The sequence below is a fragment of the Ammodytes marinus genome (genome assembly GCF_949987685.1).
Source record: "Ammodytes marinus genome assembly, chromosome: 6".
NCBI lineage: Eukaryota > Metazoa > Chordata > Actinopteri > Uranoscopiformes > Ammodytidae > Ammodytes > Ammodytes marinus.
The window spans coordinates 29,116,492-29,144,369 of NC_137235.1; the positions used below are offsets into that span (position 1 = coordinate 29,116,492).

General features: G+C 39.0%; 1 protein-coding gene across 1 annotated transcript in view; it reads left to right on the forward strand.

Annotated features, from left to right (window-relative positions):
* sorcs3a (sortilin related VPS10 domain containing receptor 3a) overlaps positions 1 to 19,507 on the forward strand; it is a gene marked incomplete at both ends in the record, with an annotated part of 253,632 nt that extends 234,125 nt beyond the window's left edge. Inside the window, 7 exons of the mRNA XM_080029079.1 lie at positions 697 to 820; positions 1,691 to 1,803; positions 10,745 to 10,876; positions 11,017 to 11,116; positions 15,183 to 15,288; positions 16,385 to 16,539; positions 19,449 to 19,507. Of these exons, the coding sequence (XP_079885205.1) occupies positions 697 to 820; positions 1,691 to 1,803; positions 10,745 to 10,876; positions 11,017 to 11,116; positions 15,183 to 15,288; positions 16,385 to 16,539; positions 19,449 to 19,507 (789 nt within the window). The remainder of the gene's footprint in view (positions 1 to 696; positions 821 to 1,690; positions 1,804 to 10,744; positions 10,877 to 11,016; positions 11,117 to 15,182; positions 15,289 to 16,384; positions 16,540 to 19,448) is intronic.
* Between the last annotated feature and the right edge of the window lie 8,371 nt (positions 19,508 to 27,878).

Below are 27,878 nucleotides of genomic sequence, written 5' to 3' on the forward strand. Positions count from 1 at the left end.
TTGTGTCCAAGGTGGTTTCATATTTCCTTCAATCTTTCATGTGGCTTATCACTTCACAGTTTCGATCTAATTATTCATGACATAACGTGCCTGCCTGCTGCACACTATCTGCTATACCTCCAAACCTGATATAGGTTCACCACTCGCTTAATAGAGTGGCTTGTAGCTTGATATATAGAGGAAATGGTTGGCAATTTGACACAATCACCATAGCATGTCTTCCTTACCAGGATCACACATATTGTTCACAATTTCCCAGAATGCATTATTGAACTTTGAAGCTGATGCAGCTCCCGTAACCTTTTTCTCAAAGACACAGAGTAATGCGGAGACTAAGAGGAATGTCATTAGTTTTGCTAATCAAACTAAGGTATTGGGACCATTTACATCTGAACCCTTCATTGTAATATTGGAGGAAACATCAGGAGATCACCAATGCCTGTAGACTTCATCCTTTCGGGGACCATGTGTGGCTAAAAAAAATAAAAGCAATCTTATTAGTTGATGTTGAGATATTTGTCTAGACCTTAATGTTGAAGCAATAGAAAAACATTGCTACAACTCAAGCTATGCTATTACCATGGCTAATAAGTATATTTTTCCCTTAATAATGAATAACCGTAGCTCATTTTAAAGTTTAAAATAGCCTGTCCATAACGCATCCTTACTTTAAGCCTGCATTTTTTGCTCTTTCAGCCAGTGATAACGTTGGACGGGAGTATCTCATATACCTTCCCCAACGAGGGAATGCACACCATCACAGTGCAAGTGGCTGCAGCCAACAGCATACTGCAGGATACCAAGACCATTGCAGTCAAAGGTGAGTTTTCCCGGGGCTGTTAATAACTGTTAAAGGAATAGTTCAACATTTTAAATGCTAAATGACAGAAACTGTAAAAAAAAATTGAGCGCAGCATAAGGTGGTGACTAAACAAGTCCCAACAAGCAGACAGGTGTTTATAGATGTTGTAAAGTCTATCTTTTAAACCTGCTCTCCTTGACTACCAGTGTCTGAGCTAAGCTAACCTGGATGAGCGACCGTTGCCCATTTCTATATCAAAGGTGCAAGCAGAGTTACAGGAAAGGTTTCTGTCGCCGTTTCTTGAGCTTGACAGGCAAAAATCCACCAAAAAATCGAAAATGCTGAACTTTTCCTTTAAGATGTTTGCACTGCTTTTATACGTTTAAGAAATGTAATGCAAACGCAGTTCTTCAGGAAATATTTGAGTCAGCTGTCATATTTCATTTATCGCCGTGTGTGTTAAATGTTTCAGAAATAAAAACCGCTCCTACTCTAGTAAAATACATCACATTACTGTTGTTGGAAACTATGTCTTCATTTTAAAAAAACTAAAGCAATCCGGCAGCAAGAATCTGTTGAAAAAAAGCAATGAGGTATTGCCAGAGGATGTGTTTGGCGGAACGCTGTGACACTTTTTCTAATTATCTACAAGTGCATCTGGTACATTTAGCCAAAGGCGGGAAGTATTATAGTGCATGGGATATGAGAAACACCCTTCTTTTCATCAAGTGTTAACTACCTGAAGCCCTCGACTTGAGAGCAAAATGACGGCTGGCACAGCTCCACGGCGACAATAATAATGCCCCCCCCCCACTCCCCGCGGCCCCCGGATGCAAGTAGAAATTAATGGCTGACTCTCTCCCTTGACTCTCCCTCTCTTCTCGACAGAATTCTTCAAATCGCTACTTTTATCTTTCTCGCCTAATCTGGACGAGTTCAACCCTGACATACCCGAGTGGAGACAGGATGTGGGGAGAGTAATTAAGAAGGCTCTGCTCCAAGTGAGTGCTTTTTTTTCTTTTTTTCTCTTTTCTCTGTCCTTGTGTCTGTCTATCTCCACCTTCTTTCTCAATTATTTCCTCCACCCCGATCACCTCTCTCTTGCCCAATACTGGGGAAGCTCATTGGTGCGGCAAGAAAGAGGACGCCCACGGTGCCGCCCTTTGCGATTGATCATCAGACAGGTGTGGAGTAGAAGATACGCCTCTGCTTTCCTGGCTTCATGCGTCCCCCCCATTCACCCTCATTTAAAAAAAGTCTTGGATAAGAAGAACTCAGAACTTTAAGCACGGGGGCTTGTTAGGGTCCCTATACTAGTGAGGAGATCTGTCACTGTGTGCAATGTCCATGTCGGGGTGTGTGTGTGTGTGTGTGGGGGGGGGGATGTTCGTTAGTGTGTGTGTGTGTTTGAGTTTGCATACTTGAACGAAGGAGAGGTGCAAGTGCCGGTTTGTGTGTGTGGAGGAAGCTCCACCCCATCATTATTAACAGCTACAGTACTCCCCATTCACTGCTCATGAATGGTGTACATGTAGCATTTAGTTGTGCTCTGTTCTTGGCCTTCTTATCAACATATTGAGCGTTAAAGCTGCAGGTGTCCCCCCTCTCTCTCTCTCTATCTCTCTCTCTCTCTCTCCCCCCCCCCCATTTCAACTCTGTGCTTTCAATTATACAATACAGATCAAAAACGCTGAAAGATATCTGTAATAAATTCAATAAGAGAGCTGCAGGTGGGTGCTTTTGGTGGTATGTTTAAATGGCTGACTTGGATTTCATTAATACCTCGGAAAACTCAAGCTTAGGCCCAAGCCAAAAAGTCTAAATTCTCCTTGTCCTACTTCCGTTATCAATATATTGCTTCATCAAGATAAGAAGTAATAAGTCTCTGCTAAATGATTTAGACATGCAGTATATATATTAAGGCTGTCAAATTAACGCGTTAATTTCGATTAATTAATCACAGAAAAATTAACGCGATTAAAAAAATTAACGCAGATTAATCGCACTTCTATAATGCCCTTTGACCCGGTGCAAAAGTGCTGTTTATAAACAGGTATAAAAGTGTCATAAAAGTATGGGATTAATTTAGATTAATTAATCACAAAGCATGTAATTAATTAGATTTATTTTTTTAATCGCTTGATAGCCCTAATATATATATATATATATATATATCAACAAGCCTGTCAGCACACTTGTGTAAACTTTACTCTGATATGGTTGCCCAAGGTTATTAATGCATTTTCCAGCCATTAATCGCGTGTGTACTTCACCAAGTCCACATACATTAGCAATAGAAACTGCCATGTTGTCAACGTTGGTTCATCCATGATTAAACTCTTCACTGAATAGGGCACTTTTTTTTTATCAATCGGAACGGAGGGTTTAATTTTTTGTGTGACGGTATGTTACTGTATTTATCATGGCTTTATGGTTCGCCATATCGCCGAAGACAAAAACATGTTTTAAATCGCTGCCGTTTGCTACTTTTTATTTGAAGAAAGAAATCTACTTTGCTTTATATGCTAAAATGGATGTATCAACACCATTGCACAGCAGGCTAAAAAGCAAGGGCAGATTACCCAGGAGGTATAAAGGAGATGCCCCAGAGAAGACTAGATTTTTTTATTTCAGCCTGAAGGCTCCACTTTCACTGAACGAGGGCTTAATGGTTTATACAGTAATGCAGTAATACCAAAAACGCCAGCGCACCATTAACGTAAATGTAAAGGGGACTTGAGCTTGAGACTGCTTTAAGGCCTTTATTATCCAATTGTATATGTTGCTCATATGGTGCATCTTGGTACGTGGTGCAATTGCATTTGTGGTTAAAGGATAGGTTCACATACTGTATGCACACATTGTCTGGTTCAACTATTTTTCCTCCGTTACATCATAGATTACATTTTTTTCAGTTACATACGTTGACAGCTTATTTAGTGAGGGAAACCCCTTATGTCCTAAGATCAACGATGAATTGATTGATTGATGGATGGATTGATTGATTGATTGATTGATTGATTGATGGATTCTGACATGAGCCGATTCCCCAGGATATCTAAACATAGCTTGCACAATTTTGAATGAAGACAACTGCTATCGCATTTGGAGAACCGCAAACTGTTTAAATGGATGTATTCAGGTCGTTTAAGAAGGTATATCCATCGATGCAGTGCCATAGTAAACCATAAAGAACTCTACATGTGGTCATAGAACGATGCCTACAATATTATGTACACAAGCATCCCAGAGTCTTCATTTAAAGTAGGAACATTCAGTGTCTGATGATTTGAGCGTTACCTTTGGATAAAAGTGGTAGTGTTTTTTTTGTAGAAGCAAAGTAAACGCTGGCTTAGTACTGTTCAAACACAAGATGTTTTTGTCTGCCTGCCTTAAATCGTTTTGTAAGTACAAAGGTATTGAATACGACAAAAAAAATAGCGTTATTTTCATCTATGGTCTTGTTTGTATGATCATCAGTGGAAAAACAAGACAGTTTAAAAAAGGTTCAAATAATGTAAAAATAAAAAAATTCCTAGTAGGGGGCTTGATTATTAAAAGAAAGAAGCAGGTGAAAAAGGTGACAGTTCCAATACATGCTTTTTTTTGTTACATTAAACTTGTAGAGGTTTAATTAGTGTGAGTGTTAACACTACAGGCAGTTATCCTGTTTAGAGTTTGCCATCAGCTATACTTCCCCATATGGAATTGCTATGGATCTGTGCTGACACAACGATGATTACCAGACAAACATATTGTCCAACCGGTGACAACAAGGGTCATTTTTTCCTGCTTTGTTATGGTTGAGAACTTTTGGCTTTTTCACACGACAAATGGCTTTTCAACATAGTAAACAACTCCCCGATGATAAAAAACACAGGAGATGAGAGACAGAAACGACTAGCAATTAAAGTCAAGGTCCATTTAACTGGAGGGCTGTGTGCTTTGTGGACCCTGTTGCATGATTTTTTTTTAAGTCATGACTTTGCACTCTTCACCTAATAGGCTGGCTACAGAGGGACTGACTCTGCTGTTCATAAATGCCTGTTTCAGTAATGGAAGGTCTATCTCATCTCACTCCTCTTCTCCCCGGAGCCACCTCCCCTACTCACATGCCCTTAATGTTTCTCGGCTCAAACTCTTGGTTTACAATGTTTACACTCCCCCACAGCTTTCCTTAGGAAGGTTAATGCAAGCTGTCAAAGCTATCATCTACCCTTGCCTCCCCCCCCCAAAGGCATCCAAAAGACTTCCTCCTACAATCCATGCATGGTAAATAATGCACAGTGATGTGATATTTTTACCCTGTACCAACAATTGTAGTGTGGATAACGAAAGGAGTAAGTTTATTTTAACTTGTTGCCGCACCCTTGGGACCAAGACAGGCTATTACTACCAGTGTTTTAGCTAGGCTAACTAGCGATTGGTGACCCTTGTACCGCCCATTTACCGCAACGGTTTCTGCTGTCTTGAACCCAAGTGAGGCATCATGTTAATAAATTAAAAAATAAAAATAAACACTCTGTTGAGCAGCTGTTGATACAAACAAAATATGTTCCAAAAGTTGTTTTAGCAATTGTGTTGAATCCCAGTCTTTCCATTATTTATAGAATGATGTCTTGACCTATCACTAGGCCCTGCAGTCTAAATCTACTGAGCCCCATTACATGCTATACAGTATATGTTCATGCTCTCTAGCTCTGACCTAGCGTACCTCTAAGCTGCCTTCAACTCGTATTCTCCCCCAAAGCAAAAAGCATATACCCTGCAGCTTGACCTAACCTTATATCGTCATAGTACAGTAAATGCTTAGGTGAATGCTGGCCTCACTGGCTGTACAGGCAGTGTCAGTGTAACAGTGTTTATGTTGTACAGCTGTGCAATATGAACACGGAAAAAGGAGTCAAATATTAGATAGTCGTAGAAATCTCCACTAGGTTGTCTGTATTCCAATATTAAACTAGAACATAGAGAGCATACCTTTCAGTTGTCATGCTTACGGTTTCATTTTGGTGCTGGGTCCCTCTCTAGACTCTAGACCTTACCTTTTCTTCAAATAGTATTTCTTCAAATTAACTTGCATAAATATTGCACTGTGGAAAATTTGGATCAAACCAAATTGTTCCAGGCTCCCATGGTAGCTGGTAACCTTGACTTCACTGAGTGTCTCAACTCGCCCCAATCAATTTTTTTGTATCAGCCAGTACATTTAATAAAGCTTTGAAGAGGCAGCACTCCAAACCATCCAGCATTTTAAACTAATGACTGATTGATTGCAAATAGAACAAGCATGATCATATAATAATAGTGTGTGGGCTTTCTTCTATCATCCCATTCACTTTTTCTCTACCTCTGCCACCCCGTCTTTCATTGCAAGTGGTGCCCATGGCTATCGTTTGTAAACTACTTTTGTCATCAAAATAATGATTCCCGCGCACGATAATTGATGTGCTGTGGCTGTACCCACTCCATTGTCCTTCCAGGCCACTGAGAAAAAAACATAAAAACCTCACAGGCTCTTAAATGAAGAGTGATCACCGTCCGTTTCCCTTGCCTCTCTATAAACTAGTTAAGAGTTCATGGGCTTCAAAATGCTTTTTTTCCCCAAGAAATAAAAATAGTCCTTGGTTATTGAGAAGACAAATTTCACTATTTTTTTCTCTTAAAGCAGAAGTAAGCGATATATTTACATTAATTTACGTGTTAAATCGCTCTATATTCATACAGTGATCAATTATATAGTGTGCACGCTTCATAACACAGGTCTCTCAAGTCACTCCGCTCTGCACAGAATCGTCGAGAAACTTTTCCTGTATCCCACAACCGTTTTTAGCCAATCAGAAGAGAGAACGCTACTAACGGGCACATCTCTCTGTCCGTGCACGCACAGAGATTGTTGATGATAGATTGATGTTTTTATGGTGTTTATCATGTTTTATCACACTGACGGATCTGAGATGACACTAGATAACTTGCTGCATGAAGATCGCTGAGGGTTAATGTGGTGAAGAGTGAGGGGACTGCTAACTGCTGTCACTGACAGTAGGTTAGCTTAAAGAACCATTTTGCTTACTTCTCCTTTAAAAAAAGAAAAATCCATAGTTGCAGCCTATGCCTGTAGGCAATGTAAGGCAATTACATACAGCTATTTTTTTTAACTTTCCTATATTTTTGGCTGTTCTGTGAGAGCCATGGATCTCCAAAACTATTCATAAGTTAAGAAAAATATTCTTTTATTTGTATCAGTGTATTTTCAAGCTAGTCCAAAGGGTTGTAAAAGGTTAATTTATGTGTTGAATGATTAAGGCTCAATAAAAGGAGAAAATAATTGGAATTTAGCAATGACAAGGTATTCTCTCATAAACCAAGGAGTATGACAAGTGTAAATCATCGACCACACATGGTGGTATAAAAGACAGGCGATCACCAAAGTCTTCAGAGTTCAATGTCTGGGAACCATTAAATGTCTGTGTCAAAATCTATGGAAATCCATACAGTGAGTTTGGATTTATTTCTGGTCTGTTGGTCCAACATTAACCGATAATTCTGAATCTGACCCAAAAAACTATGCTGCTGGCTTAATGGCTCAGACTGGTGCACTTTCCTTGGCTGGTAATGCTCTTAATGTTATCCTACGATGATATCTGTATGCATGCAGCTTTGCTGCTTTAACGATAGCCATCCAAAAGGGAGTTCTGTGCGTTTACAGAACACAGTAAGGGAGGTAATAGTAGCTATATAAGCACCTGCTTTTTAATCAAATTCCCTAGTCTTAGATGAACCACCTGTATTTGATTATTCATCTGTATTTCTGTTATTAAAATGTAATCAATGATCATTGATTTCTCTATAACCATAACCAAGGTTAATGTTACAGGCATATCTAATTGAGAAACACTCATATTGAGAAGTTGTCGATACAAAACAAAGAGAAAGCTTCCGAAAGTTGAGTTAGCAACCCTGTGAAATCCCAGTTTTTCCATTAAATATAAAATGATGTTTTGACCTATCATTAGGCCCTACAGTCTAAATCTACTGAGCTCCATTACATGCTATAATACATGCTCTCTAGCTCTGACCTAACGTACCTCTAAGCTGCCTTCAACTCTTATTCTCCCCAAAGAAAAAAAGCATATAAGGTGCAGCTTGACCTAACATATACATTGTACAGAAAATGCTTAGGTTGAACACCTTTGGCTGGCCCTCGATCGCTGTGTGGGCAGTGTCAGTGTAACATTGGTTATGTTGTAAAAGTGTGCAGTGCAATATGAACACTGTGTCTGAAGTGTTGGAGAAAAACGTATATTCTCTTTTTTTCTGAAGAAATGGTATGTAAAAAAACAAATGTAGTGTGCCCTTACCTTTGTCAAGTGGACATTATAGCAGTTGTGGAAAGGGTACTACAATGTTGTACAACAGTTAAAGTACAATTCTGTATAGAAAATGTACTCAAGTAAAATAACTTGAGTGAAAATGTACTTAGATGTAGGTAAGAAAGAAAGTCAGTCGAAATATAAATGACAATATGCTACTTTGTGATATGATTGGTAGGACACAATATGGCGCTTGTTGTAAATTAAATGTGAGGAAGGTATTTTAATGTTGACCGTTGAATAAATTATATTTACAAAATATAATTTTAATCAAATATCAATCCAATAACACAAGTGGAACAACATCACGCCACAGAGCCCAACAATAATTTTGTATTTTTCTGTAGACGGCACTTTGCAGCCTGTGTTACAACTGATTACCAATTAAAAATATACAATGACCTTTCTCTGTTGTACAGGATTAACCAGAAAATAGAGGAAAGTTATGTCAATTAAACAAAAAATGACCAACTGTGAATAAAAATGAAAACAGCTACGGGTGGAGCAGGCATTGTTAGGCTACAGTAATTAAATAAATGCCACTTTAAAAGCAGCATGAACACAACATAGTATGTACCTGAATGCGCAGTTCTTCTGCTGCCAGCTTTTCCATAGTGTTAATGAGCGCTGTTTAAAACAAGATACTAAACAAAATCAGAAAGACCAGTCAGATATATAGTTCTTTTGGTATATTTTCTGAGATTATAGGATATTTTTATTGATTTACAGTATCTATGGAAACTGTATGTATCTCGTTTGATTAAGCCATTTTCTGTTTTAGTCATTTCCAAAATACAGATGGGACAGATTGTCTAATTATCAGAGTAGTATAATATGTTGATCCAGGTTGCCTTCCCCCAGAAGAGATGTACTACTGCTACATACAGTAGGTACTGTACTGTATATTGACATGTGAAATGGTAGTTCATACAGCAGAAATTGGTATTTTTCCAAGGTGTCTACTGATGGATTCAATGAAATTCAAACAAATAACAAACAATTGATAATAATTTAAAGAATATTTGCTCTACTGTAGTTTGAATGTATAATCAGCCAAAGCAGACATGTTTCAAATATGCTTTAATATTTTGCCTCAACGCTGCCTTTTTCCATTGACTTTCCTTGTAACCTCAAGAGCTATTGGCGATATTACCTTTTCACCCATTTTGACAGGGGGCGACTGTGGCTCAGTTGGTAGAGAGGGTCGGCTGATGATCAAAGGGTTGGAGGTTCGATCCCCGCCCTGCCACCTGTGTCATGGTTGTTGTGTCCTTGGGCAAGACACTTCACCCACCTTGCCTCGTGTGAATGTCGATTGTTAGCCTGCTATCGGTGTATGAATGTGTGTGTGAATGGTAACGTGGGAATGGGAACAGGTCTCCCTTGTAAAAGAGTCTTCGGTCTCAATGGGATTTACCTGTATAAATAAAGGTTAAAAAAAAAATAAAAATAAAATGTGGGACCTATAGGACCAAAAGGTTAAGATGCACTGAAAATGCCCACTCTATGAACTATTGCTGATTTTAGTTTACATCTCAAGTCTCTTAAGTCTCAACAACCACTTAGCTACCAGCAGGGGCTCACAGACAGGCACTTATATTTTGACAGAGTTTGAGTAGCCTACATAATTATGCTCTCTCTTAAATGTGCTGTAAGCGGAATGGTTCTTTTAGCTAACTTCCTGTCAGTTACTGCAGTTAGCAGTCCCCTCGCTCGTCCCTACGTCACCACATTAATGCATTGTGGTCTTCAAGCAGCAAGTTATCTAGCATCATCTCGGATCCATAAGTGTGATAAAACCGGATAAAACATGATAAAAACCATCAAAACAGACACCGGCAGTGAGACCATGGAGTGTATATAGTATATATGAGTGAGACGAGTGACGGTTTGTAGCGTTATCTCTCCTGATGGATAAAAAATCGGGATACTACAACATTTTAATTGGGCTATTACTGCAAATCAGAATGACTTGGAGACCTGTGATATGACGTCCGCACTCTGTTGAAGTGATTGCTGTAGGAATATGGAGTGATATAACACATATATTAACACAAATAAACCGCTCACTTCACCTTTAACACTACACCACTAGCCCCCTCGACGTAGAAGTGACCTTTGGCCTCTAAAATCTATTCCGGTCATCTTTGAGTCAAAGTCGACACGTCTAAATTTTAAATATAATCCCTCAAAGCATTCTTAATTTGATATTGCGGTCAATATGCAAGGTCACGGTGACCTTTGACATTCAAAATCAAAAAGTCTTTATCTTTGAGTCCAGGTGTGATTATGTGCCAAATGTGACGAAAGTGCCTCGAAGTGTTTTTAAAATATTGTGTTCATTGCGAGGCATGTGTGACCTTGAACGTTGACCTGTATGACCTGATGAGCCCCATCCTTGAATTTGAGTGGACATCAAAGGACTCAAAGTGTTCACGAGATATTGCGCTCAAACAACAACGGCCCCGTACCAACGGTCGGACACCCTGAAAGAACGCATCCGGCTTTTGCATATCATCACTTTAACAGTGTGCTATAGCTAACAAAGCATATGTCTGCCTTCTCCCAGGTGTCTGACTTCCCCGCGGAGCAGCTCTTGGTAGCTGTGTTCCCAGGTGTCCCAACAGCTGCTGAGCTCTTCCTGTTACCTCACAAGAACCAATCACAGGGCAGGAAAAAGAGTGAGGAGGAGCTGGAGCAGGTATGGAAGAATAGGAATGGATTGTACATAACAAATTGGTAAAATGACATTAAATATTTAAACATAACATGTATTATACAAAATGATGATTGCAGCTGCACGCTCAATGTAAAAAAAAACATGCTGTGTGTGTTTAACAGGTATCCAATGTAATTGTAAGTGCACTGAACCAAAATTTGGTGGAGTTTGAGCTCAAGCCTGGTGTGAGGGTGATCGTGTACAACACACAGTTAACACTGGGTAAGAAACCTTTCCTTTTTTTCTGCTTTTAATACTGCCATTAATACACTGCAAGTGCTGTACAGTTTTGAGATATTTGGTTATTTTGCTTTTGTCTTCTTTCAAGTATTAATATGTGTTCAGAGATGTACATTTAGGTGTTTATTTGACTAAACCTCATCTGTTTGCGTCTCCTTTTCTCATATACAACCCTCTTTAACAGCCATTATCTCAACGTTTTATTTTTTTCAACACTCTGAAACAATAATCAATAATCAACCAAACTTGCTAGCATCCTTCATAGCACTATTTTGAAGGTTATTACAGAAGGATTTGTTCATATGTTCTTTTTTGTCTGATTAATGACACATTTAGTTCATAAAAACCTGTCAAATGCATTTTTAAGACCTTTTTTTATTTATAAAAATGAAAAAAGGCTGCATCCACAATATGTTCTATAAAAAATTTGGACTTTTTATATGCTGTTAAAATGAAATAATAAGTTTTACTCTGGATTTACCCAACATCTAGATTTTTGGTTTTCAAAGAGAAAACGGCATAAGTTAAATAGGGGAGAGTGGCCTGAGTTGTGCCGGTGGGGAAGTTGTGCAACCCCTTGTTTCTAGAAAACCGTGGAGGAAATTGGAAATGTGACCATATATTTAAGAAGAGCCATTCATTTGACTCATCCTGTAAAGAAAAGAGACGCAAGGAATAAGATATAAGCACATTTAAGCTCAAAAAACTGTTTTGCCTTTCAAAGTAAAATTTCCATGATCAAGGTTTTTTGATTATTGTGTCTGAACAATTATAGACAAGTTAGAAAACATTTGACACATGTTTTAGTGCTTTAGTATGCTACACTTTGAGTCTATTAGCACCATGTCAGCCCTAAACTGCTGCATCATGCTAATTATCCAAAATTCTGGGGTTGGGGTGATTTGTACCAAAGGGCCTAGGTTATTTATACGTAAGTTTATTTATATCTAGTAAGTAAGTAAGTAAATAAGTAAAATGTATTTATAAAAGCACATTTATGACAGTTTGCACTGTCCAAAGTGCTGTACATAGTGCATTCAGTAGGTAAACAATGAAGGTAAAATAACAATAACACAAATAAAAGACATAAAGCCCATACATCCACATATAAACAAAGATAGTAGTGCAGAGGTAAGATAGTTAATGGGGAGGAAAAGCCAGGGTGTACACAAGGGTTTTGAGCCTTGTTTTAAAGGCAGAAATGGAGGGGGAATCACATTTGTCAGATGGCAGTTGGTTCCAGAAGCACAGAGCAACTAGTGCAAATTACATTTCTGAGAGGTGTGCCAGTGGCATGGCTTTATACGCTGGTCACCAAAAAGAAAGTGATTGTCTACAGTAGCTCAGAAGAGACTGACATCCCACTCTACGACACCACTGATAAGAGTTCAGATGACCAGAAAGATGATGGTGACTTTGTCATTGTGAGCTTTGCAGGCAAAACCACCTAGATCTGATAGGCCTTGTTTAAGAAAATTGACTTTCAATCTTTGCAAAATATTAACTTTAAATAAACCTTAAATAAGAAAGTGTCTAATGGATTTGTCTTGCATTACAGTTTATGAGATATATATCAATCGCAAAATGTACCCCATGGTATTCTCTCTTGTGGCACAACTTACACCACACCGGGGGCAAGTAGTGCCACAAGACAACTTTTTTTTCCGAAAGCTATTTAAACAGTTTATTCCAGATCCCAATTTTTTATTGCCAGGGATACACAACAGCCTGAAAGATGTGTACATATTTGAGTTGGAGACATAACTGTCAAGGCCTCACCTTAAAATTCACTTTGAGTAAAAAGTGGCACATCTCACCCCACTCTCCCCTATTGACAAATTTGCTTATTTCAGAAATGTTTTAATACAATGTGGCAAACATGGATGGTGATGTCTATACGTTTCAAACCACTGACTACATTAACTTGCATGCCTTGGTATTTTTTCTCTCTGTAAGAGATGTAATAACCATGTTTATAAAACAAGACTTTATATTCTCCGGTCCACCAATTAGAATTCCCGCCGGCTTGCCTCCGTGCCAGACCGAAGAACACAGGGGAGTACACAGCGCGGGTGGGGTGGGATTTTAAGTGGCGCTCCTCGAGACGAGGGATCTTTTATCCTTGCCATCAAAAAGCCCGAACATCTGTTCTATTTCTTTTATAGCCACCCAGCCACAAAATGAGTGTTACACGCCGTATAATTATGTTGATTATTTAGTCCTTGAGAAAGAACACTGTACGAATTACAGGCAGAAGAAGCACATAGTCACAAACAACACAGTTCTGCACTGCTGGAAAAGGGAAAAGGTTGGTCGACAATTGGTCGACAATTCGACAAAAAAAATCCCTCAAAGCATTGTTGAGATATTGTGTTCACAAGAATGGCCCAGACGTATGTATGGCTTGGTTTCATTAAGCACACAGTCTCCAGAGGCAAACACACACAGCCATGCAGTTGTCTCTATAGCTCAAAGTGCCTGGTATTAACAGGCTACTGGCAGGCTAACTGTAATGACAGCTAAGGAGGTGTACCCAGCTGGATCCTTCCTTATATATTTCCCATCCCAAAAGAAAAGGTCTAAAAGGCCTTCAAGCTGCTTTAGAAAAGGTCAGCAGCAAAAACGTGCCGTCGTCTCCGATTTATAAAAGCCCCCGGGAGGAGCACAGACATTTTTTAAACTAAAAATGTGATTTCCTTTGCAATGACAGATATTAATAGACTCTTCAAAATAATATTAAAGGAATTTAAAGTGGTATGAGCAAAGCTATGTACATAAATCATAGTAAGTGTTTGTTTTTATTGGGTTCTTGTCAAATAATATAAGTGTAGTTTAACAAATTTAAAAATCCATCTAAAATGTTTGAATTACCTGCTGCCTGTCACCTTTTTGTCCAGCGATAGAAAAATGCTATTTCACGCTACCACAACTTCTGGCATTTGTGACAAGAGTATAAGAGCATTGTCTCGTTATGTCCTTTGTGTATCTTTGTCGTGTACAGTACTAAGCTGGGCTGTTCATTTACGGACCATTGAGCATCGTCTTTTCCTAATATCTTTTTCACAAGCACTGAGGAAAATGAGAAAAAGGTGCAATTTGTGGGTTGATGGAAACCAATGATACATACTGTTTTAAACGTCATGTACATTATTCTGGATGTGCAATTAATTAAATTATAATCCAAATTACATTTTCAAATTCCAAAAATAACGAAAATAACGAAAATAAGATTATCGATTCATAGAAATAATGTTATTCTGTCAGGCCAAGCCTTTGACCAAGGTCATGTTTTTATTTCACATCTCATTTTATTTTACATGTAAAGAAAAGTTACTAAATGCATGTTGTTTCCTAATTCAAGGTCATTATTCACTTAAATAAGTGTGAATTCAATCAAAATGATCTTGATCATGATTTTTGCCATACTCCAGCAGCCCTACATTTTACTATTCATAGGTATATGTTCGAGTAAAATTAACATTTTGGTTTCATTAGATAAACTGTTTACAACATTACTACCAGATTCCAAATAAAAACATTTTCATTTAGAGTATTTCCATTTATTAATTTAGAAATATTTATTTTTCACAATTAAAATATTAAACTGAGAGAAATGTGGAAACAATGTGACAACGTGAAAGGGGGGCTTGGACACAAAAAAAGACTTCAAATGAATCATCATCTCGCTATGTACCTTTGGATGTGTATAAGCAACAATATGCTAACAAGTCTCCAGTATTGACTTAAAAGGTGATAATATGTCTGTGTTGTGCTCACAACCTCGTTTGGCCAAGTGGCCAATAAAATCAATTATTGGAGGTTTAACTTCACTTAACATCCCTGCACAGCATTTACACACATGAGTTATTATCAGTGACAATGTGCATGTGTTGTATGCAGTATATACAGTAAATGTGCCAGATCTGCCCAAACAGTTAGACTGGGCTGCTTGATATAAACGTTCTTAACAAACAAGCAAATATATTAAAAAACAACATTTGAGCATGTGTATTAACAATAGCGGAATATGTCATGTCCTCTCTCACAGCGCCCTTGGTGGACTCCAGCCCCAGGCATAGCAGCTCTGCTATGCTAATGCTGCTATCAGTGGTGGTCCTGGGCCTAGCCGTCTTCCTCATCTACAAATTCAAGAGGTAAACATACAGCCTGATCACACACACTAAACACTTCATCTCTATTACAATATTTTCCATTATTGATGATAGCAGATGAGCACAGCCTGGAACCAATCAATCGCAGTCGCGTTTGGAAATGTAATTTGACAAGTGCCCGTTGAGATTGGACGCAAACTTGTAGCCGGATTCCAATGCATTAGGCACAGACACACACACACACACACACACACACACACACAAACACACACACAAAAGCAAGCACACCCCGTGATCAGTGATAAAATGCAGAGAAAACGCCCATTAAAGGGTTTAATATGCGGTTTGCTGTGCCGTGGCTGTTATTTGTCGAGTAAATTATTCATGCTCAAAATGTTTCTCTTCGAAAAAATGTTGGAGGGAAATGGAAAAGCTGTCATTAATTATGGATAGGAAATTTTTTCCCCATTAGTCTAAAGAGGATGCATTTTTCAAGAAATCTCACAGTTGACAAAACAGAGCTATTAACGACCAAAATGAATAGTAATTGCAAATAAATTGGATAGTAACTTAATAAAGATGTATATCGTGTGTTATAAATACAGATGGGAAAATATACTATTTTAACTGTAATTTGCCTATAAATTAGTGACTGAGGAATCATTATATTATTCAGGACAACTTTGAATATACAGCACTAGGAATTTTCGTTCAGCTTAGCAGAGAAATGTGATTTTATACAAAGTTTGTCGAAAAATAATGACTTAAATAATGACATAAAGGTGGAGTCGGCGATATTGGAGAACGCTAGTCGTCAAAATCACTGTTTGTCAAAATCAGTGAATATCTGCTCACGATCCACTACCTGACCATACTGTGTGTGCACTGAAAACCACATTTGTTTTGTTCGGCGTATACACACAGTACGGACAGCAGGTGGTGGATCGTGAGGAGATATGAATTGATTTTGACTAAAAGTGATGTTGACAACAAGCATTCTCCAGTATTTTTTGAGAAAACATTTTGCTTTCACCGGAAGGCTGAATCCTTTTTTTTTACTGAAACAATTGTTTTCCACCAAGTGTTTTTTTTTTTCCTGACGGCAATCGGCAACCATCTTATTCTGAAAATCTTTTAGAAAAATCCCCTGGATCAACATATACGCGGAGGTGAACCAGGAGAAAGAGCAGGAGATGATTGGCTCGGTGGGCGACAGCACGCCTAAGATCACCCTCAGTGAATTCACCACATCCAAAGAGTTGATGGAGAAGGAGCTGGAAGCCAGGGTCAAAAGTAAGTGGAGAGCTTTTCTATCCGGCTTAAATGACAGTGTGTGTCCCCCCTCTCCTAGATATAAGACATACTGTAGCAGCGGGGCATTTGGATGTTTTTGAGCATTCACATTTGCGCCCTGCCGGGCACACTTCCAATGTGTCTGTCTATCTGCCGATGGCTCTTCAAGCCAAAGTGAAAACTACAAACTACATTTTGACTGCGATGGTCAGGGGGGGGGGGGGGAAATGTCTGTCTAGTTTACATTTTGAGCTTACTGCACATTTAGGACAATTCTTTTTTTATTGAACATAAATACATATCGACAAAACAATTGCCTTATTAAATTAAACATACACAGTAAATTTACACAATTGAATACACACTCCTAAAAAGGTCTTCCTGCAGCCCATGACACTCCCCTTCAATGCCACCTACTTTGTGTGAACTGATGTGGATATAAGCATCGTCTGGGTTGAAGGTGGAGTCAGTGATTCTGCAGAACGCCTGTTGTCAATTTTTTTTTTGTCAAAATCAGTCTATATCTCCTCAAGATCCACTACCTGCCCATACTGTGTGTGTGCTGTAAGATAAGCTGGTGTTAATACACAGCCTAGGCTCTGTAAACTGGTATGTAAACAAAGGGGGCCCACCGTAGCCAGCAGCCCTCTTACAGAGCCTAGGCTGTGTATTACTACTGGATTTCTTTTTTGTCAGCCCACACACAGTATAGAGACAGGTAGTGGATTGTGAGGGGATATTCACTGAATTTGAAGAAGTGATTTTGACAACAAGCATTCTCCAGAATCGCTGAAACCACCTTGAATTATAAAGAGAGATCCTTGAAGATGATTGTGGTCTCCTGAACTAATACAGCATTTGTTTATTTGGTTCTGGAGTTGTCAACACAGTAATATACATATAATATATATATAGTAAAAGTAGAGTTCAGTTCTGGAAAAGTCAGGAAAACAACCAACATGTTTAAGCATTCATACTCAACATGCAATAGGCCAGGAGAACAGAAGCAGTGGCTGTGATAACTTCACTCTTTGGTCACAACACATTACATGAAAAATCTAGCAAAAAAAGGGCTGGTTGTCAAGAGCAAATTGGCTCGATACTGGCCGGACATACAGTGTTTTGCAGCAGAAGGCAGTTCAGGGGCCGGTTTCCCGATAACGTCATCTCTTAGCGAGCTACGAAGACTCCTACGTTATGACTTACCAAAGTTGTTTACCTCTGTAGTCTTGGTTCCCGAACGGTCTCTTAGGAGAAACACTCCATACGTCGTACGTACACTGCTGAAATCGATTGCTCAGAGTTCGATTTTCCATTTCCTGCTTATTTCATGCGAAGCTGCATGACAAGTCTTTGCGAATAAAAGATTACTAGAAATCCTTCTAAGCCGAAACATTTATTTAACACCTCTTGCTTTATAATCTAAGTATCTTTAAGAACAATAATCACGTTTCGTGGTGGGTCAGTAAGGAAACTGAAAGTAGATATAATATCGCCAATGGCCTATATCAATAAAAACAGACGGCCCAAACAGCGTCCAAATGAGCTAAAATCCTAAATACAATAAACAGTAACATGGCACACTTATTTTAAGGTAAGCTTTAATTGATTATTCATTAATTTTTTCACACGTTTACATGTTTTGAGGCGGAGAATCCGACGCACACTGCGGAGCTGTCAGCTGAGCCGGCTCAGCTGACAGCTCTGCAGTGCGATGGTTCTAGTGTTAACCTTGGTCGAACGTATTACCATAGCCTATAGGCCTACTGATTTAAAAAAGGTAGCCTAGGCTATAGAAAAATATAGAAACAGCGGAGGAGATTAAGATTGTTTCCATCAATTATTTTCTTCATGAATGACTTGTGGCAGTTCCATGCGCAACAGGGATGTCACTCGTGTCCGTTTTACGCCTGGTGCTTACGGAAGGAAATGTGGGGGTCTAGTAGCCAAGCCTATCTCTGGCGATGCCACAGCGATCGCAGGGACTTCACTTGTCATTAAACTTATACATCTGACTGTATTTCATATCAAAGGGACACAGCGATGACTGTATTAAATATCAAACTGATAAAAACGATCCGACTGTAGGCTGTAGTGTATCACGTATAAAGTAGCCTATTTTCATATTGACGGACATCGCATCCAATCAGTTAATGCTGATTGTCAAGTCAGTTAGATGACTATGTAGGCTACTTATAGTTTGAACACTTTGTGAATCAGAGTGAATGGTATTCTGCTAAAATATATAGCTTACTTTAAATGTGAAATGTACGCTATATACAGTTATCGTTTTTAACAGTTTGATACAGTCATCGCTGTGTCCGTTTGATATGAAATACAGTCAGATGTATTAGTTAAATGACACAAATGAGAGCTGAAACATCCCTACGGTAGAGCTAAGAAGGCTCTGAGGGCGCTCCAGACCAACCTTACCAACGTAGGACGTACGAAAGAGATTCGTAGCAAAGAACGTTTCGGGAAACAGGCGAAATGTTAAGTAGGAACTCTACGTAGGGGTTACGAATGACGTAGCGTTAAGAAGGCTCTACGAAGGCTTTGGGAAACCGGCCCCAGGTCATTTGGCAACATGCGGTTTGCTGGATCCATTAGGCTCTGAGACAGTTCTGGAGAGCTGGTTGATGTTAACCCACATTCAGAGTAACTCTAGAGAAAAAAAAAGTCTTAGCGGAGTCCCCCCCTCCAATTTCTGTATCAATTTAGCCAAATCATTCAAATCATGCACTGTGGAGCTAGCTGTAAGTTAACTGCTGTTGTCTTTTCTTTTTCTCAGACATTGGTGAAATAATACGATTCAAATAGCATTTTACTGTTGAAATCTTCATATGTTTTACAGGCACAGACTAACTATCTAATGTTCTTTGCTTGTGGTTTGATTTCTCTCTGCCCAGGAGGAGTTGGAAATGCCTGCGAGAGCACAAGGGAGATTCCAAACTGTACCAGTGTGTAAAAGACTGGACAGCAACAGTTTATGTAAAGTACAGAGCAAAGTATTAAAGTGTTGGGGGGAGGTGGGGGGGGGGGGGGTCCCATTTTCTGTTTTGTAATTCCCAACCCAACTGATGTTAATAGTTTTCTAAAAGGGACCTCATTTATACAGACCTGCACGGATGCCTCGTCCAACCACATCCACGCAGCGAAATGTCAATCTGCTACTCCTTCAGATCATTGTAATTACTGACAAAAAAAATGTATTCAGTTTTGTGTGGATGTATAAGCTAACACAACGACATTCATTTGCGGAGTGAAATATCTTTTTTGTCAAAAAGTTCTGTAAATTTCCTAAGGAGTTTGCTTTGAAAAAATCATGTCCGCCTATATATATATATAGACTATAATGTCCGAGTCTTAAATCAAACAGGGAATATTATTAAAATGTACAATATTGTCATCTGTTTCGGTTTTAATGTATATATTATTACTTTCTATACATGCTCGTAGTCTTAAGTACCATGGCGAGGACAAGAAGATCTGACAATTGGTCCGTTTTGGGAAGTTTGTTAAGAAGTCAAACGTTACTTAAAGGTTGACTATGCAACATTTTAATGAACACATTTAATTAAAGAGTCACGCAACAGTAATCCGACTCAATTATCACTTAAGCCTCACTAGAATGTGTGGTGTTTTTACCTGCACAGTCCCCCCTCTGCCCCCCAGCTGTATTTGCTTTATTATTTTGGGACATTTTCTAGGCGTTAATTAATTGAGCAATGCATGTGGAGAGTGTAGAACCCGAGTGGCAACTCCCATTGGGGGGGTTGCTTTCCGGTGAGTGTGAGGTGTGTGTGTTTAGATGTGTGTGTGTGTGTGTGGGGGAGGGGTGTGGGGGGGGGGCAGAACTGATCATTGAGAGGGATTTTCTTTTGTGCGACTCCCACATTTATTTTTTAATTGAAATGTTGCATAGTATGCCCTTAAAGAGATCAACTTTTTGTTTTGCTATAAGGTCCTTGACTTGTGCATGATCTTATCGAGAACTTATTTCCGTGTTGTAGATAAGCAAGTGTTGTAAATAGTTATTTTCTAATCATTCGTCAAAAGGAGCCCAATGGATTTTTTCCTGAGAGTTCTTCTGCTTTGCTCTGATCTTCTTCAGTTACTGTTGCGGCGATATGTATTTAGTAGGAACAAGATTTTTCTGTCAATGCAGGTAGAACTGTTTTGGTAAATTACAGATGAAATGTCTTCTCCATTGTCCCTAGAAGTGAAATTATGAGACGTATACATTATATATTCAGATACTTTCTATGTAGACGACACGGTCTTTAAACTATCTGAACCAACCATTTATCATCATCATTGCTTCATTCTATAGGACAATGACTATAGTGTTCAGATGTGGCTGCAGAACAAAAGCTGAATCAGTTATTATTATGGATAGATATTAATATCGTGGCTACCAGTGATCAAATTCACGATTTATTATGGGTTATATGTACATCTTCTTAAGGCTAGACACTACAGGGGAATATGGTCAAATGTTCAACTTATCATGAAACTTTGCCAGTCTTTATTTTATTTTTTAGAACACATGAGATTCCAAAGTTTTTACAAAACATATTTTGGATGCAGCCTTTTTTTAATTTTATTGGTCAAAACATACTATATATTGTCATAACCTTCAGAAAAGTGTTAAGAATGAGTATGGAACGTTTAGGTGATGTCAGTGCATTAGAATTGACAAATCTAATGTTGAGATGATTTCCATTAAATACGGTTGTACAGGAAAAATATATAGACACAAACTGATAAGGTTAATTAAAATAAACACCTTAACAAAATGTTATGGTCTTTCAAAAAATGTACCAGTGCTTCAAAAAAACAATGTTTTTGCCTGCAGTGTCTTGCCTTAAATACCAGTAGGTCTAAGTCTGGGGTTCACATAGTTGGTTCCATTTTGTATTCAGAGCCTGTAAGATAAAAATACCCAAATTTGCTAACCCCTCTGAGGCTAATGAATCTCTTTTTTGTAGTTCATCCCTCTTAATCTCTCTTTTAAGCCATGAGAAATGGCTTGATGGGTGGCAATGCGGACCGTAAGACTGCCTGTCTCTTAACTTGTCTGTCAATTGACAATACCCCAACAATTATCGGATGCATTACTAACTATTACATTATGCACAGACATTTGTGGTGCCCAACTCGCCCTATTTTATGAATTTTGCCGTTGCGCCACCATGTGGTTGACAATGGTGGTTATTATGAGTGAAATGTCTCAATTTTTAAATTAATTTTGGTTTAGTCACTCGTAAAAAAAAAACTCTTTTGACCCTTTAATTTTTGAAAATTTAAACTTTGAACAGGTGATGCCACAATATAAAGTGTCAAGAGTTCATCAAAGCTTGTTCAAGTTATCTTGGTGCTTTTGGGTTTTGTAGTTTAGCGAGTGGTACAAAGTGGTGACTCAATTTGAAACTATTTTGTCTGATCACGTTTTTAGTCAGTTTCAGTCATTGCAACCTCCCCAGTTAAACTTGCATGCATACCCTATTTATATTGTTTCTACGGAGCCCCGCAAGGGACATGGGGGGGAAAAAATGTTGGTTGGAAAAAAATAAAATAAATCAAAGTTGAGATCTCAAGATCAAAGTCGAGATCCCGAGATCAAAGTCGAGATCTCGACTTTGCCTTCAAACCTCACTCACCATCACCAATGGTCCATGCATTAAAGGCACAACAGTGCTTGGAGCATTCTCTCTCACACTAACACCAAACTACAGCCTATTAGGCCTAAATCTAACATCTAAATCTAAAAATCTAATTTTTGCGCACCATGGACAGAGAGCGGAGGTCTAATTGTCAATACACACACACACAGTATAGACGGTATAAGTTTGACTATATCAAAACAGTGAACGTTTCCAAGACGGACACATTGCCGCCTACACTACACCTGAGGAGAACTCTGTTTGGCTGTAGCCTATTGTCGGGTCTGATGAAGGCTATTATGAGTCGCAAAGAGTAATTTGCACCGGATTAGGCTATGTCCGCGTTCTCCAGTGACTCCATATGATCGGATCTTGAAGAGCTCACAATAGTGCAGGCAATGTATGAAAATCTACCGGATTATGCAAACTTTATATTTTTCCTCACTTGGAGAGAGAAAAAGCGCTGTTCCCGTGCGCTCCGGCAGCACTACAGCTGCTGTGCCCGGCGTGAGCCTCAAACTGTGTCTTAATAGAAAAGATAACTGCAGGTCATATGACAAAACTAGCGATCGGACTAAGTTAGTGAAGCTTCATTCACACTTTCAGCCTTTCCCACGAAGGGATCGTGTGTGAATATAACACAAGGGCAGGGCACAGCTGTAGTGCCAGAGCGCCCGGGAACAGCGCTTTTTCTCTCTCCAAGTGAGGAAAAATAGAAAGTTTGCATAATCCGGTTGAATTTCATATATGGCCTGTGTGTGTGTGTGTGTGTGTGTGTTGACAATTAGACCTCCGCTCTCTGTCCATGGTGCGCCAAAATGGAGTGAAGCATTGTCACTCCAATGTGCACAATAAACGTTAGATTTAGGCCTAATAGGTTGTAGTTTGGTGTTAGTGTGAGAGAGAATGCTCCAAGTACTCCTCCATGTCACTGTTGTGTGGTTTCCCATAAATTAATTGATATGCCTTTGATGGACCGTTGGTGATGGTGAGTGAGGTTTGAAGGCAAAGTCGAGATCTCAACTTTAAACTCAAGATCTTGACTTTGATCTTTGATTTTTTTTCCCAACCAACATTTTTCTCTTTTTCCCATGTCCCTTGCGGGCCTCCGTATGTTTCAGCTTGTTTATTTAAATAATTGTGAGTTATTTGGAACAATGGCTGTAGTTACTTGCACGTTAAAAAGGATCATCCTAATTCTATCAAAACCCAACTCTCAGAAGGCCTATGAATTGTGATACAGTATTGAACATCAAATTATCATTTTCCATGCAGCTTTGAGGAGCAATTTGTATTGGTCACATCTTTATGATGGTTTGTCCACTCCGCTACATTTTCCATTGTCTTTATATGGCTGAAACAGTCCTGCAACTTTTTTATTTTTGTATTCGACATACCTAGAATATTGTCTCCAACTGTGAATACTGGAAACAATTTGCATCTATTTAAATATTTCTCAGCATCACAGTCGGTGCAATGAATCAATTCTCCCTGGTACACCATACCTTTTCACAACCCTGACACTTGAATCACTGCTTTGGGGTTTTAGTTTGAAATGTGGTGAGTATCGTCCTCCCAGCATGCAACTCACCACCAGTTGCTCACTGTGTTATCCAGTCCTACGGAAGCCTAAAGTGGCCCCAGGTTGACTTGCCGGTGGCCTCTTGGCATCCTCCATGATGATATTTGGAGCTAGCTGTACAGCAGAGCAGAGAATGCCCCAGTGGAACAGCTTACCCACAATGCTCAGCTTAAGTAAACAGCACTTGTGAAAAAGGGGAAGAGAGATATAGACTGTCATAACGCATTTTGCTTTACCTCGAACACAGCCGCTCTCATCTCAAATCAAAGAGCTAAGCCAAGGCGTGCTACTGCAGATAGAACACACTTTGAACAAATATTGCTTTGTAGCTTTGTTTTATTCAACGTATGTCGTTAGGAACATGGTTGTTGTGCTTAAAATAACCAACAACCTATAGCCGGCACTGTGCTAGCCCACATGAGGTGGATTGGTATAGTGGAGGATTTGATGCTGTCCTTTTGTTCCGATTCTCATGGGCAAAACGGGATTAGTTGAAATGGAAAAAAGAGTTGGGCCTGAGCACAACTCAAAGTCAGATTTTTATTGCCTATTTTTTCCCTCTTGGACCCTTTGAAATTGTGAAGAATGTTTGATGACTGCACTGGTTCATAAGCAGGCCATGATGCTTTGCAGTATCTGATACGAACAATGCACATCGGGTTGTGTAAAGACAGTAAACAATAAATGGTATGCTTTGTATCCGCACAGACAAACCAAAACTGTCAGCGCTAAAAGAAACTCATTTATTCTTATGTTATTTCTTCATTTTTATTTCGTCATTGTTCATTCGCCACTTTGATCACTGGGAAAGATGGCTGTCTCGTCTGATATCTTAAATGCCACATTATACTGTAAGAGCCCCGAACTCTAGAGGTATCCATACATGAAAAATGAAAGAGATTTCTTGCTTTTTTTTGTGATATTTCAGAAGGCGAAAGCATTGTAATGTTCCTCAGTGCACAAACAAATCTACAATGCATGCATCATCGGTAATGTTCTGTTTCATCTTTATTTCAATATTTCTACGGTAAAGAAGCTGTCATTTTGAAATTGTTTCAAATAAATGTATTTTTGTACATCAATGCGTTTGTTCTTTGGCTGATGAAATATCCTGTGAACTGAAGGGTATACAAAGAATATCGCTGCAAATAACAACGCTGATGACTCAATGTACCCGTACCAATCTACACAACAGAGGGACAGAGAGAGGCTATAGAGAACTACCAGCACTGTTCCTGCGCCTCATTTACTCTATTAGAAAAACCATAACCCCATGCCATTGTGCGAGCTCTCATATACGCCAGTGACTGTGGATTATAATATAGTATACTGTATGTACCAATAGACACTTGTTTTAGTCATATTACTCAACAGTAAATACTGTATGTGCATTTATGGATGATACCTTGCCAAAAACCTTGTAACATATGAGGTGATAAAGACTGTGCTTGCAACATAAAAACTATTTAAATTGTTTAACAAATAGCAAATATTGGAGGAGATTCAGAGAAAAAACACGGTTTTCATACATTGAGAACAATAAAGATGCAGCACAATACAGCTTTACTTTAAAAAACCACCATACCCAGTGACTTCCACTTGCACTTCTGCGTTAAGCTGATGACACACACATAACACTTAGCTCATGTTCACACCTATTAGTCAGTTGTGAGTTAGATACATGATAATCAAGCTTATCCGGAGTAGGGTCGCGGGGGTAGCAGCTCCAACAGCGGACTCTAAACTTCTCGTTCCCGGGCCAGATCAACCAGCTCTGACTGGGGGATCCCGAGACATTCCCAGGCCAGCTTGGAGATATAATCTCTTCACCTAGTCCTGGGTCTTCCTCCTCCCAGCTGGTAGTGTTTGAAACCCTTACCACCTTACCAGATGCCCCAACCACCTCAACTGGATCCTTTCGACGTAAAGGAGTAGCGGCAACAGAATTCAAGTGCACAGAAATGCTGTAATTATTGGTCAGACAGTTAGGCGAATCCCTGGCAATTTCACCATGGAGCAACGTCAGGTTATTTTCATGCTAGTCTTAATGTGGAGCACATTTTGTAAAAGGCCAGATAGTGTTTTAAATGTAGTGTCACAAGGTGGCAATGTATGTGTTTTAAATTGATACTATTATACCATGAAGGCCTGGCGTTGCATAGTCGAAAAATAAGGTTGCAGTGCGGAAATTCCGCTTGTTTGCAGACTGAGACTAGACTGAGGTACTGCTTACTACCGCTACTTTCCTCCATACCAGCCCATGTTACAATATCAGCAGACTAGCGGAGCATATGAGTGTATGATCAGACAATGTGCACAAAATAACCTAATAACACATGCCTTCGATGAAAAACGTTCTACAGGAGACGGAGTAATGACATGTAGGCTTCCTGTGATTGGTACGGATTGGGTTCACACCAGAGATGAACCGCTTCAGAGACCAGTAATTTCAAGTGGACCAGAGTCTGATTGTCTAGTTCACTACACTAGAGGTCTCTCTTTATATATATGTGTACATAGTTGTTATGGTTGTTTCTCTGAAAACAGCTTCCTGCTACATCACAAAAATGAAAAAAAAAACAGTATGAGAGCAGTGACTGTGAACCAAAAGAGTAAAGTCATGGGCCAGACAGCTACACAATGAGTTGAAACCACCTTGAAGCTCTGTAACAGATGATTCATACTGCAGATTCAAGTGATGATTATCTCTCTTACATTTATTGCGATGGATCCCTTTTACACCATTACGTCATTTCATGCATTGTTATCATACAAACAGATAATGGCCTCTTTAAAGCGCTCTCACAGATAAATGTTTGCCTTTTTTCATTACTTGCCACTGTTATTAGTTTTTGGTTGAGAGGAAAAAAGGGAAAATACATGTATCTATAAGGTAGAGTGAGATATTGTTTCCCATTACAGACGGATTTATTTACATTACATTCTAAATCAGAACTGGACTGTTCTTGACAGCGCTCAGAATAAACAGTTGCACTAATCCAAGTGTTATTAACATGTTAAAAACATGAGAAAAGATGACATGTCTTTATAATATTGAATATTTATCATTATTGTGTTTCATTAATCATGTCATAAAATATGTTATTATTATAACCTTTATCTGACCGGGAAGGGGGTGGCGGGGGGAGTGGGGACAATTGATTATACGTAGATGTATCCAGTGTTACACTATACTTTAATGTCATGCTTTGCCGCAAGAGGTGGATCACTATACTTGATGGGTTAGGGTGAGGTTAAAGGGTCACCTGTAGACATGATTGGACCAGTGTACATGTCAGCCGTGACCTCATACATGCTGTGGACTCCAGAAATGATATGACAGTCTATAGAGCAATTACAGCCACTATCGATTGGAGCCTTAATTATGATGGTATAACTCAGATCCGTGCTGCCATCTCTCGACCCTGACATTTAAATCTTTGATATGATGGCTCCAACGCTAGAAAAAAATATTCACGCCAAAGAAAAAGTGATTGATATGTGCGCTGAATGAAATACTTTGTTTCCCCCTAGAGAGAGGACAGCTTGGTCATCTACCATGCTCTGCCCTTCCATTAGGATTACCTCTAGAGTGTGGACATACCCTGTCTCATACAGTATAACCCTGTTATGGCCATTCAGGACAAAATGTCTATTTCCAAAAAAAAATCATAAAACAATTAGATGTTAATTTCCAACCCCAATATTCAACTTCAGTCATGATTATTTTCCATAAAATACATAGTTGGGGGGAGAGTTTTTTTTAAATATTTTATCACAATCCTGGATATGTGAAAGATTAGCAACAACATTGCTCGTGATTGCAAAAATCTAGCACCCTTTAAGGTCAGTCTGGGTCCCGCTGAGTCAAATTACAACCATTTGTTGGGCATATTACACATTGTTTTTAATAGTAAAGCTGTTACGGACTATAAACATGCATTCAGTAAATGTGCCTATGCGTCCCTAATGGACTTAAAGGCATAGTATGTAATTCTGGAAAATGTTTGAAACCACTTTTTGATAAACTATGTGTAACTACACTTACCAGGCTCTGTAAACTGGTATGTAAAAGAAATGCACCAGGTCTG